Raw genomic sequence first — 13,354 nt, forward strand, 5'->3', positions numbered from 1 at the left:
AAATAGTTGAATTGTGTTGAATTATTTAAGTATAGTAGGCAATTGTCTGACCGTTCTTAGTTTTGAGAATGTCTTAAATGGGTTTTTGAAATAAGTTGAAGACATCCAGTGGCATGTGGGGAAAACTGAGTCATTTGTTCTTTGGGCAATGATCTAAAGGCTATTTACAAACGTGCCAGAGGAGGTCAAGTATTTTACAAATGGTTCATGAGGACAGACTGTTGTATCTGCAGCTGCTCATTGACCCTGCCTATGAGGAAGGTCAGTCCTTCGGAAATATACTCACATTTAATTATAAAACATGCTCAATGAGTCGCACACAAATAAATCACCAAAGATTTTCAGGACTAAAAGGGATCATAGTAATTTATATAAATCACTATCTTTTTTTGAAGTCTTATATACAATTTTACTCTAATCATGACAATCACTGGTAAAACATAAATCATTTTGTAAGCGATAATGGGGAAAATCCTAATGATTCATACAGGATGTTGCACTTGTAATTGAGTTTGGGGATGTATGCTCCTCACTACACAGAACTGCACCAGTCACTTACAAATGCAATGTGTGTGAAGTAGTCATATAACAATCATTTTAGCCAACTACCACTGACAACGGTCCACAGTTGTTTCTTTCACTCTGTGACAGCTGTGTGATGCGGCCAACCTGAATTCTTCCTCAATGGGGTGGGTGGCTATATTTAGAGGGCCATAGTTATATTGAAGGGTCTTCAGACCTGGGGCTCTATACTGCTCAGTCCAGTCGGGACAGTGTGCTGAGAGCTGCATCCTCCACGTCCTTTGTCAAGTCGCGTTTTTTTCAGCATGGATCCGAAAGCTGTAAGGGAAGATTTGCGCCTGTTTCAGAGCACCCTGCTCCAGGATGGCCTGAAAGAGCTTCTGAATGAGAACAAGTTTATTGACTGCATTCTGAAAGTGGGAGACAGAAGCTTGCCCTGCCATAGACTTATTTTGGCAGCCTGTAGTCCTTATTTCCGAGAGTTTTACTTCTCAGGCGATGCTAAAGAAATGGATAAGGAGGTTGTTCTGGAGAATTTGGACCCCACAATCATGGAGATGATTGTGAATTACATGTATTCAGCAGAGATTGACATCACAGATGACAATGTGCAGGATATCTTTGCTGTGGCAAACCGTTTCCAGATCCCCTCAGTGTTCACAGTGTGTGCGAATTTCCTACAGAAGAAGCTGTCCCCGGGTAATTGTATGGCCATATTCAGAATGGCACTGGTGCTCAACTGCCCCAGACTGGCATTGGCAAGTCGAGAATACATTGCAGATCGTTTTGAAATCCTGGCCAAGGAGGACGACTTCTTAGAGCTTGCCTCTCATGAACTTTTTGCCGTCATAGGAGCAGACTCTCTCAATGTAGAAAAGGAGGAGGTTGTGTTTGAATCCCTGATGAAATGGATTCGAAAAGACAAGGAGAACCGTGTCAAGACTCTAGGTGAGGCCTTTGACTGTGTCCGTTTCCGTTTACTCCCAGAGAAGTACTTCAATGAGAAAGTGGAAAAGGATGACATCATCAAGGCTGACCCAGAGCTCCTCAAAAAAATCAAAGTTATCAAAGATGCCTTTGCTGGGAAACTCCCTGAGAAGACAGGAGAGCCAGGGAAGGATGCAGTCAACAGTAAAGAAGGAGAGGATTACAGGTTACCTGGTTACCTGAATGATATCAAGAGAGTTGGTATGTATGCCAAGGATCTTGTCTTGATGATCAACGACACTGCTGCAGTGGCCTATGATGGCGTTGAGAATGAATGCTTCCTTGCTGCAATGACTGAGCAGATCCCACGCAACCATGTCAGCCTGACATCAAAGAAGAATGATCTCTTTATCCTGGGAGGATTGTTTGTCGACGAAGAGGATAAAGATGCTCCATTACAATGCTATTTCTATCAGGTAATAAGCTTTGCTTTTGCACTTCCTAAGGACATTCAGCACAACTGATCTAACTTTAAATCAACACATTTTGTAACACCATGACTAAGCAAGGGAGGATCTCAAACCACCAAACTTTTCTGTTATCAGAAATAGCTTGATTACTGTAACCTTCTAATATCAGGGTATTTTTTCAGCTGGACATCCTTGCTGCTGATTGGATAGCTCTGCCCCCTATGCCCTCTCCCAGATGTCTGTTCAGTATGGGAGAATTTGACAATCTCATCTTTGCTGTAGCTGGTAAAGATCTACAGTCCAACGAATCTCTTGACTCTGTAATGTGCTATGATGTTGAGTAAGTAGGATGAGTTCATATTCTTATGCTTATTTCCAGTCACTACATGAGTAAGGAGCCTGAAACACATCTTATCCTTACCATCTGTTCCCCAGGAAGATGAAGTGGGCTGAGACCAAAAAGCTACCTCTGAAAATCCATGGTCATAGTATTGTTTCCCAGAATGGGTTGGTGTACTGTATCGGAGGGAAGACGGATGACAAGTAAGCTTGCTCTTTATACAAAACACACCTTGTTATTTCTAATTGTTTGATACTTATACAGTATAAGCATGCAATAGATGCAAGATGTAAAATAAATGAGTGGCATTTAATAATCCTCACTGTGATGTTCCATTCTTGTTTTTCTCAAAGCAAAGCCATCAATAAGATGTTTGCATACAACCACAAGAAATCAGAGTGGAAGGAGGTGGCTGCTATGAAAATGGCAAGATCCATGTTTGGGGCAGTCATTCACAATGGGAAGATTGTGGTGACTGGAGGGGTCAATGAAGATGGTCTCACCGCTGCATCTGAAGCATATGACTTTGAAACCAACAAGTATGTGCCTTGATGTTGAAGTCTGTATGATTAGCAACAATGTAACAGAGCCATTCAATTACCAATGATCCCCTTTTCAGGTGGGCGCCCTTCACAGATTTCCCCCAGGAGAGGAGCTCAGTAAACCTGGTCAGCAGTGGAGGATTGCTGTATGCAGTTGGAGGCTTTACCATTGTGGCGACGGAAGACGACAAAGTTGCCCCAACGGAAATCATTGACATCTGGCAGTAAGTAAACTAGTCCCCAAATGTAATCCAATCCCATGTACCCTGCTGCCGTCTTTAGAGAATGGTCTATATTAAAAGATCCTTGATGAGTTGATCATGTCTAATGGTAAAATGGTGCCACTGCCACTATTGCTCTCTGCCAAAGGCATAACGTCAAACTTATATTTTCTCCTGTGGCAGGTATGAAGAGGATAAGAAAGAGTGGACCGGGATGCTCAAAGCCATGCGTTATGCCGCAGGGGCCTCCTGTGTGTCTATGCGCCTCAATGCAGTCAAAATGCCCAAATTGTGAACAAGAACACAATAAGTGCTGTACTGTCTAGATGTAACAAGGAGGACTGCAAATACAATGTATTTAGAGTGACTTTCATCCGGATCCTTCATAATTGGAATGCACCATAATATACTGAACAAAAATATAAAATGCAACATGTAAGGTTTTGGTCCCATGTTTCATGAGCTGAAATAAAAGATCCCAGAAATGTTCCATTTGCACAAAAAGCTTATTTCTCAAATGTTGTGCACATATTTGTTTATCTCCCTGTTAGTGAGCATTTCTCCTTTGCCATATCAAGAAGCTGATTAAACAGCATGATCATTACACAGGTGCACCTTGTGCTGGGGACCATAAAAGGCCACACTAAAATGTGGCGTTGTGTCACAACACAATACCACAGATGTCTCAAGTTGAGGGAGCATGCAATTGGCATGGTGACTGCAGGAATGTCCACCAGAGCTGTTGCCAGAGAATTGAATGTTCATTTCTCCACCACAAGCCTCCTCCAACATCATTTTAGAGAATTTGCCAGTATGTCCAACTAATCCTCACAACCGCAGACCACGTGTAACCATGAAACTGTGGGTTTGCATAACCGAAGAATTTCTGCACAAACTGTATCAGGGAAGCTCAACTGCGTGCTCGTCGTCCTCACCAGGGTCGTAACCGACTTCAGTGGGGAAATGCTCACCGGCACACTGGAGAAGTGTGCTCTTCACAAATGAATCCTGGTTTCAACTGTACCGGGCAGATGGCAGACAGCGTGTATGGTGTCGTGTTGTCGAGCGGTTTGCTGATGTGAATGTTGTGAACCGAGTGCCCCATGGTGGTGGTGGGGTTATGGTATGGGCAGGCATAACGAACACAATTGCATTTTATCGATGGCAATCTGAATGCAGAGATACCGTGACGAGATCCTGAGACCCATTGTCACGCCATTCATCCGCCACCATCACCTCATGTTTCAGCATGATAATGCACAGCCCCATGTTGCAAGGATCTGTACACAAGTTCTAGAAGTTGAAAATGTCCCAGTTCTTCCATGGCCTGCATACTCACCAGACATGTCACCCATTGAGCAGGTTTGTGATGCACTGGATCAACTTGTACGACAGCATGTTCCATCTCCCGCAAATATCCAGCAACTTCGCACAGCCATTGAAGAGGAGTGGGACAACATTCCACAGGCCACAATCAACAGCCTGATCAACTCTATGCGAAGGAGATGTCGCACTGCATGAGGCAAATGTTGGTCACACCAGATACTGACTGGTTTTCTGATCCACACCCCTACCTTTTTTTTTTTTTAAGTATCTATGCATATCTGTATTCCAAGTCATGTGAAATCCATAGATTATGGCCTAATGAATTTACATGAACTGTAACTCAGTGAAATCTTTTAATCTGCCTGTCTTTGTAAAGAAAAAGTTTGCACCCTACAGTTTTCCTACGTACATTTCTTAAATAAATAAATAATATAATATGCCATTTAGCAGACGCTTTTATCCAAAGCGACTTACAGTCATGCGTGCATAAATTTTTTGTGTATGGGTGGTCCCGGGGATCGAACCCACTACCTTGGCGTTACAAGCGCCGTGCTCTACCAGCTGAGCTACAGAGGACCATATTTCTATTTCTTCCTGCTCAATGTATTTGATTTATGTGGGACAGATTAATTGGATGAATCAAAACCACAAAAACAATGCTATTTCTTATTACAAACATGTATTATTATTTGACAAACGTTACACTTCATATGATACAATCTCTCTTGGCAAGAGGTGACATAACGCCATGTCCACTCTAGGATTTGGAGAAGGCAATAAGGAGCACTTGATAAACAGCTGATGCTTAACATCAATTGTCAATGATCTGCCTGCAAATATACATTTCCAAAGGCAGACTTTTTCTCTCACATCAGTAGCAAAAGCAATATAACGCGTCATTGATTCAACATCTAGGTGCTTCAGGGAAGCTCAGTAATGATCTTCTTCCTAAGGTATTCCTTCCATGCATCCTGTGTGGAGAGCTCCATAGAGTTCCATTCAAAATGAGGGATCTGTTTAAATGACATTACCATTCATCAGTGATGTAGAATGTTATATACATTAATACCACTTTTGAGGACAGACATTTCACACACATACCTGGACAACATGATATCCCAGAATCTCCAGATGTCTCTTTCTCATCATGGCTTCCCCTTTCATGTGACGAGACTGTTTGCAGAAGGATTTGGAATCCAAGAAGTCCACAGCAACACTGAGTTAAGTGAAAAGGGGAAAAAAAAGTCCTTGTTCAGCACCTATGAAATCCCCTTCAATGTGTTTAACCATGATAACAGAACATCAGCAACACTTTTTCAACCAAAACTTCTGAAATCTACCAATCACATTTCCTACCGTTGTGCCCCTGGAGGGAACTCACTCCTCTCCTTCCCTACAGAGTCAGAACCCCAGCGGACCTTCCCATCGTCAGATATCTGTAGCTGGCTTAGCTCACTGTAGGCCACTGCCTGGTGTTGTCTGTCCAGAACACATTCAAAGTCTAGGGAGAAAAGAAGAAATACAGCTCAGAACTAGAACAACAGGTGACACATTTGATTAACTTTTGAGTGTAACACCAATCCACTTCCATAAGACATGGCCAGGAGCCTATTGCTGTCAAACATGTTGCAATCCAATCCTGTGTATTACCCACCTACTTTGTAGAAATAAGGAGTGAGCACTGCCACTCTGGCACAATTAATCTCTCCAAGAACCTCCCCAAGCATTTTGTGAATTTGTTGTTGTAAAGGACTGATAGAACCATTCCCTGAAAAAAGTAAGCATGAAATTAGACCCTCAACATTTACATTGTAGGGAGTAGGGACTTCCACAATTATGAATAAATGTATTGGCTCACTTTTCTTTTGCAACTGTTGGCAGTAACGCTCGTGGAACCAGGGTACCTGGAACTCTGGACACTCCAGACACACAGCCCGATTTAGCTCCATGAGACGCAGGCGGATCCGCATGTTTTGGGCGTCAGGCAGGGCTACCACATAACAGAGAGGTTATCTTATCCCATCAGCTTTATCTTAAAATGCAGTTTTCAGATAGTAGGGGATACAGGATGCTGGCTTTGTCTTCATTCTGATATTTCTATAACATACTTTCTAACTGGGAATCCAGCTTGGCAAGGAAATCCACGTTGAAGATTTCTCGAATCAGGTCCTCTGGGAAGCAATCAGCCACAGCCAGGGCGTATGCAAGAAGTACCAGCAGATGGGGGTCAAAGAAACCTGGAGGAAGAAGATCAATATATTTGTCTGGTCCTTTTGATGAGTTCCAAATACAAAAATGTAACATAAACCACAATCACTTACTGATATGAGGTATGAAGTGCTGAATGCAGATGTCAAACAGCTTATCCACCCTTGGTGGATTATAATTCAGTATAGCAAAGGGCAGCAAGGTGGCATAAGTTGCTGAGTAGTGAATCTTCAGGAAAGAGAGAAAAAAAATAGTTAATTCTATCCTATCTACATACATACAGGCAAAATAACAGTATTCCCTGATGTGAAATAAAATGTACTGTCTCAAAGTACCTTGTTGATGTGCTCCATGGTCACGCTAGCTATGCGGTCCATTAATGGCATACAGAGGTGATTAGTCCTGGTCAGGAAAAGGGCCATCTCAGGCACATTGGCCCAGGATATCTGATTCTCCAGCCTCTGGAGCGCAACCATGGTCTCCTCCAGCAGCATCTCCTCAAACCATTCCCCTGACATGTACTTGAGCTCCTCCAACACCAAGTCCAGGCGGTCAGCCTTGAGCAGACGCTCATGCCCACAGCGGTTTAGTGTCTGTAGCAGACGCACGTACTTGCTGGGCGTGTTGTGTCGGTAGGACGGGTCATTGCGCACCCACTTAGCGACGGCCATTGCAAAGGTGTTGAGGTCATTCAGATTACACTGGGGCAGCACTGCCTCCACCCGTGAAATGACGCCTTCGTCGAGTTGAGGTGAAGGTAGCATGGACAGAACACGAGTCAGCATGGTCACTTCATATGGGTAGACACTGTCCTGCAAGAAGCTGTGAGAAAGAATTGTATTAGCTTACTCATACTTTGTATAGTATGCAATAAGAGTAAACTGTCATAAAGGATCATAGTGGGCAGAGGTAGGTCTTTAGAATAACCACTCACTGAACTAGGATGTTCCTTAATTTAGTGAAGAGCTCTGGACTCTGGTACTGCAGCAGGATCAGGGCTTGTGTGATCCTGGCTATCTCAATGGGCTTGTAGACATGCAGGTTCTTATGGACTACTGATACAATCCTGTAAAGAGATAACTTGCCTTAGTTGTATTGTCTACAAGCAACTTTCAAACAAAGCTGTAACAGAGAATGAACTTACTTTTGGATCAGATGCAGGTTTCTACACTGAATCTCCTCCAGTGTCTCTGCCACAACCAGGGCCTGCTGGGCATTAAACTCCTCTGCCAAAAGCAGTGTTGTACTCTCCAGCCTGAAAGATAAGTACTTATCAATGAGTTGTAAAATGGTGTGTGAATTGAACTTGCATCAGGATGAAATGTTGTTTAATAGTTGTAAAACTATACAGTTATTGAAACAGGTAATGGTTTCAGCATACTAAAATGTTCACTCTACCTCTCTTTGGTGTCCTGCCCTGCCATAGGCCCAAGAGCAACAAACAGCTTAGTGAAGGAGAATGGGTCTGTGCTCGAGTCCACTAGTTCCATTAGCCTCTGTTTTGCAGCCAGGCGGAAGTCACAGTTGTTGAACTGCAGCGACTGGTAGAGCCCCATGATGATGCTAATGTTCTCTGCATCCAGGTGGGGAATATTGCGCAGGAGAATATGGTTGCACTTCTCCAGCAGGGGACGGTAACTATACTTAATGTTGCGCAGAAACTGCACCACCCTCCTGGGGTTGTTGTAGTGGGAGGGATCCATGGTGTCCAGGAGACTATCTGCCTTTACAATGAGTGCATCCCGCAGATGAGGAGACACCAAAGGTGACACGCTGACCATCAGGGTTGTCAGGATCCTGCAGATACATGTCCAGAAAAAAATAGAAATGGTAATATCAAGGATTTACAGATTACTGGTAGTGATCTTTTTTGTGTACCTTGCATCATCAATTGCGGAGAGTTTTTGATTCAAAACGTCAGTGATCTGACCCATCAGAGGACTGTGCTGCAGACGTTGATCACTTAGGCAGACAGCAAACTTGGACAGTGATGGCATCGGAAATCTGCAAAACAGTGAATTCACATCTGTACACCAGCTCAGTCCCCCATGTTAAAAGATAATGGTTCTGCTGTTAGTATGTATTATTCAATGGCAAAATAAAACAATTTTATCGATTTACCTGTATAATCTAAGCCAAGCCTCTGAGACCAAATGCTGAACAAGAGAATCATATGGTTCCACATTGAGCCTTCAAATTAGAAGATACAAGTTTGATGTGAAAACATAAACAAACATTTCAGGACTGATTATATATGCTTACCCACCTAGCCAACATCTGTACCTGAGAACATTGTAGAGTATGTCCACCAATGTGAAATCCTCCATGAGCTCAATTTTGTTCTCAGCCAGCACCCGGAGAGTCAGGAACTCTGGGTGGCTTTTGATGAACTCAACCGTTCTCAGCATCTGTGGCTTTTCTCTCTGGAACTGCCAGAGCATGCCCATGGCACAGCCAACATGGTTCACAGTCAGTTTGGCCTTGTTCTTGCCCACCACCTCCAACACTTGGTCTTCACCAGAGCAGATACCAAGCTGCTCCAGAACCTGGTCCCAGTTCGCTGCCCCCCCATGCAGAAACCTGCGAAAGTAGAAGCTCCCAGTCACAGCTCGGAGCCGAAACATGGCCATGGAAGACCCGGCCTAGTTCAAGTGAGAATGGAATGCCACATCTTCAGAAGGTAACCACTGCCAAAATCAGGCCCATATAATTTAGAATCCACAGGGAAGGAGAGCTGCCTGCATATTCCTTTGGATCCTTTGGTGAAACATCTGTAGAAAGAGAGCATCATCAAAAATATAGCAAAGATAAATACATATCTCCACAAAACGAATAATGTGAAATTAGGTACATACCGAAACCATTCATTAATGCATGCATCCACCAACGTCACCAACACAGCTGACTGACAGCGATGGTGTCCATATTTATATCTAACCAGCATGCCTATACAGTATAATTATAATATCACAAAATAATATATTTGGCAAATTCTTATCCCTCATCATTGGAAAATCATGGACTTGACTTTCAAGCCTTAGCATAGCCGATTAAACGCAATTCCACGATTTACGATGGATTTGTGTGGGCATACTAGAGCTCCGACGTCACTTCAAATTACGTTTTTATCTAAACCTACTGATTTCAACACCCAACGAATAGCCCGAAATTAAACACGACATTGTTCTACTTGCGTGCTACTCTTTCGGTGCTGAAATCAGTAGTTATTGATTTAAAAATAACTTTATTTAATATGACGTCGGAGCTCCAATTCGCCCACACTATTCGCTCATCAACTCCATCGTATATCATATAGTTGAGTTTAGTCGGCTAGCTTTGGCAGTGACAATTATAAAGGCGTGTCCCACTATTCACGTGGGGACAGGACAATGCCAAAGTCCGTCTCGTTCCCAACACATCTTGCCGTTTAAGCGTTAACAGGTGTAAATCTATTTTCGTTTCAGTTTGATTAAATAATGAATTAGAGCTAAATCTACCTAACAAACTCGTTTTCTTTACCTGTTTCACTTCTCCAGTTTAGCTGGCTACATCAGGTTTTGACTTTTGTCTTTTGGCTGTGGTAGGCTACCGTACTTCAAAATACTGTACCAAAGATTTGCATAACTAAACCACGATAGGCCACAGCCCGTCGTTTCTTCTTCTTCTTCTTCTTCTTCTTCTTCAGTGGGGTTTATCAGCGGTTGGCATCCAACGTTATGGTGCATTACCGCCACCTACCGTACTGGAGTGTGGGCCAGAGACAGGGATAAACTAAATCCTACCTGCCAACACCGTTTCTCTTAAAAAAGATAACAAAATATTTGAGACTATATCTAATGATGCTCTACTCAATATACTCTTTAAACTAATTTCTTGTATCCCCTTCTCCCTCATACTAAATCTCATCCTCTCTCTCTCGCAATCTCTCTCTCGCAATACATGCTCCAAAGTCTCTATTTCCTGACAATAATCACACTTTCCTGATGGATACTTTCCTATCACGTTTAATGTCTTATTCAACTGGCTGTGTCCCACCCTTAATCTTGTAAAAATAGCCTCCTCTCTTCTGTCCCTTCCTGCTGTCCTCCCCTCCCCGACTTTCCTCTGTACTTGAAATAAATGCCTTCCCTTATTATTTATATTCCACTGCTCCTGCCATCTCTGCACCATCACTGTATATATCAGTCTTTTTGCCTCTGCCTTGCTCATTGACACTTCAACATCAACATCCCCACTACTAAGTGCTTGTTTAGCCTGTTCATCTACCGCCTCGTTCCCCTCCACCCCCACATGGGCTGGATCCCAAGTAAATCTTATCTGAATACCCATCTGTTTAATCCTGCCATGGGTTTGTAGCACCTCATAAAGCAGGTCTTGTCTGCTACGTGAGCTAAAGGACTGGAGACTCATTAACACTGCACTTGAATCTGAGCAAATAACTACTCTGTCTGGCTTAACTTTCTCCACCCACTGCAAGGCCAACAGTATGGCCATCAGCTCCGCCGTATATACAGCCAGATGATCTGTAATATGTTTCCTGACTTCCACCCCACATTCCTGCACTACAAATGCTGACCCAGTACGTCCTGTCCTTGGATCTTTTGAACCATCTGTGTAAATGGCCACAAAATCCTGATACACAGTTTCCAGACGTCTCTTAAAGAAATCAGCTGGATCAACACCCTCCCTATCTTTCTGTAGTCTCTCCAACACTTCCAGATCAACTACTGGAGACGGGAGTAGCCATGGTGGATTTACAGGAATAACTACCGTTGGACTAAACTCCCTTCCATACAGTCCCATCTCCTTCGCCTGGGTATTACCCACCCACCCAAAGCTCGTGTTCGGTCTTCGCTCATGTTCCCAGCATGCCTGTAAAATCCCTTTCACAGGATGAGACACCCCATGTCCTTGTAGGTTGACCCAGTAATTCATTGCCAGCTGCTGTCTCCTAATCTGCAATGGCATATCCCCCATCTCCACCTGTAATGCAGCCACTGGGGACGTCCGAAACGCCCCACTACATATTCTGAGTCCTTGCCCCTGTATGACATCTAGCCTTTCCAGTGAGGTCCGGGCTGCCGAACCATATGCTATACTTCCATAGTCTATTACAGATCGGATCAATGCAACATACATGGTCTTCAATGAGGAATGCCCAGCCCCCCACTCCTTCCCCGTCAGACAGCGCATCACATTTAGCACCTTCTTACACTTTCTCAATGTGTTCTGCCCAGGTCAGTCTAGTATCAAAGTATACCCCAAGGAACCTGAAGGCCCCCACCCTCTCCAAGTTTCTCCCATATAACCTCAAGCATACGTCATTTCCCACCTTCCTCCTGGTAAAGAACACTGTTTGAGTTTTCTCTACAGAGAACCTGAATCCCCACATTAATGCCCACCGCTCTACCTCATCAATTGCTTCCTGTACCTTCCTGACTATGTATGGCACATATCTTCCCCTCTTCCATAAGGCACCATCATTTGCAAATAACGACCTCCCTATATCCGGCTGTACCTGAGAGTAAACATCATTGATCATGATTGAGATCAACAGAGGACTAATCACACTCCCCTGCGGTGTACCATTATCCACCAAGTAGCTGCCTGATAAAGACTTCCCTACCCTCACCTGGATAGACCTTCCAAACAGGAAATCCTTTATCCAGTTGTACATTCTTCCTCCTACCCCCACAATATCAAGCTTGATTAACAACCCCTCCTTCCACATCATATCATACGCCTTCTCCACATCAAAAAAAACAGCTACAACAGTCTCCTTGTTCACCTGAGCCTTCCTGACCTCGGCTTCTAAGCAGAGCACTGGATCCATAGTTCCGCTACCCTTCCTGAACCCACTCTGATGTGGCGTTACTAGCCCTCTGCTCTCCAGAAAGTAAGTTAGCCTCTCCGTAATCATATGTTCCATAATCTTACATACATTTGATGTTAAAGCTATTGGCTGATAGCTTGTTGGCTTCGTTGGATTCTTCCCGGGCTTCCGGATTGGTACCACTACTGCCTCCTTCCAACTGCCTGGTAGTTTCCCCTCCTCCCACAGTCTGTTGTACAACACCAATACCTTATCCAGTGCCTCATCACTAAGATGGGCCAACATAACATAGCACACCTCATCTTTCCCAGGTGAAGTTAACCCACCCTTACCTATTGCTCTTTTCACCTCTGCCCTGGTAAATGGTGCACTCAACGCTTCATTTACATCCTCCCTCCCTTCCAGCACTCCAGGATGCTCCTCTCTCGTATTCTCTCTCTCCCCATCTGCCCCTCCTCTGACAGATTTGCAGAGCTATGCACTTGGACAAATGCTTTGGCCATCATCTCTGCTTTCTCCTCATCTGTTACTGCCACATCCTCCCCACTCGTCAACACTGGATAATCCCACTCCCTTCTGATCCCACTCATCCTCTTAATCATCCCCCACACTTCTCCCACAGGTGTCGCCCTTCCAATGGTGTCACAGAACCGATGCCAACATGACGTCTTTGCCTGACGGATAGTTCTCGTCACCATGGCCTGGGCCTGCTTATACTGAATCAGATGTTGGAAGTTATGCATCCTTTTCAGTACTCTAAATGCCCTGTTCCTAATCCTCACATTGCCCCACATTCCTCCATCCACCATGGGACTGCTTTCCTCCTCCTCCTCCTCCTCCCTGAACTCTTAGGTATAGCCTCAGTAGCTGCCCCATCTAACGCTGTTCTCACCCAGTTATTCATACTATCTACATCCCCTCTCATATCCACCCAAGCCGCCCGTCGTTCCAAATGGGAACAAATT

The 13,354-nt window shown here is 44.0% G+C and overlaps 2 protein-coding genes across 3 annotated transcripts; one reads left to right on the forward strand and one right to left on the reverse strand.

Annotated features, from left to right (window-relative positions):
• Positions 1-827: 827 nt before the first annotated feature.
• Positions 828-3,317, forward strand: LOC311143276 (kelch-like protein 41a; the record flags this gene model as incomplete). Its single annotated transcript, XM_084179104.1, has 6 exons — positions 828-1,925; positions 2,102-2,259; positions 2,355-2,462; positions 2,613-2,798; positions 2,879-3,025; positions 3,206-3,317. The coding sequence occupies 6 exons, from the start codon at positions 828-830 to the stop codon at positions 3,315-3,317; spliced, it is 1,809 nt and encodes a 602-aa protein (XP_084035230.1).
• A 1,691-nt stretch (positions 3,318-5,008) lies between these two features.
• On the reverse strand, positions 5,009-10,156 carry LOC311143975 (FAST kinase domain-containing protein 1, mitochondrial-like). 2 transcript variants are annotated; one of them, XM_084179884.1, is made up of 15 exons: positions 10,076-10,156; positions 8,840-9,327; positions 8,678-8,746; positions 8,435-8,560; positions 7,955-8,353; positions 7,701-7,811; positions 7,491-7,622; positions 6,892-7,378; positions 6,670-6,784; positions 6,457-6,585; positions 6,207-6,338; positions 6,003-6,116; positions 5,705-5,849; positions 5,450-5,564; positions 5,009-5,361 (listed from the first exon to the last, which is right to left on the reverse strand). In XM_084179884.1, the coding sequence occupies exons 2-15, from the start codon at positions 9,184-9,186 to the stop codon at positions 5,269-5,271; spliced, it is 2,514 nt and encodes an 837-aa protein (XP_084036010.1). In that variant the 5' UTR covers positions 9,187-9,327; positions 10,076-10,156; the 3' UTR covers positions 5,009-5,268. The 2 variants fall into 2 exon arrangements, with proteins under 2 accessions (XP_084036010.1, XP_084036011.1); XM_084179885.1 differs by lacking the exon at positions 8,678-8,746 and having other exon boundaries at positions 8,823-9,327.
• Between the last annotated feature and the right edge of the window lie 3,198 nt (positions 10,157-13,354).

The sequence above is a fragment of the Coregonus lavaretus genome, assembly GCF_964263955.1.
Source record: "Coregonus lavaretus genome assembly, chromosome: 16".
NCBI classification, from domain to species: Eukaryota; Metazoa; Chordata; class Actinopteri; order Salmoniformes; family Salmonidae; genus Coregonus; species Coregonus lavaretus.

Bases quoted from the DNA above. Each gene is read 5' to 3' on its own strand.
- LOC311143975 (XM_084179884.1), bottom strand. From the start codon at position 9,186: ATGGCCATGTTTCGGCTCCGAGCTGTGACTGGGAGCTTCTACTTTCGC. The intron at 8,561-8,677 runs GTAAATCGATAA...ACTGTTTTGCAG, and splicing joins GCTTGGCTTAGATTATACAG to ATTTCCGATGCCATCACTGT. The intron at 5,850-6,002 runs GTGGGTAATACA...TTTTCTCCCTAG, and splicing joins TCCTTATTTCTACAAAGTAG to ACTTTGAATGTGTTCTGGAC.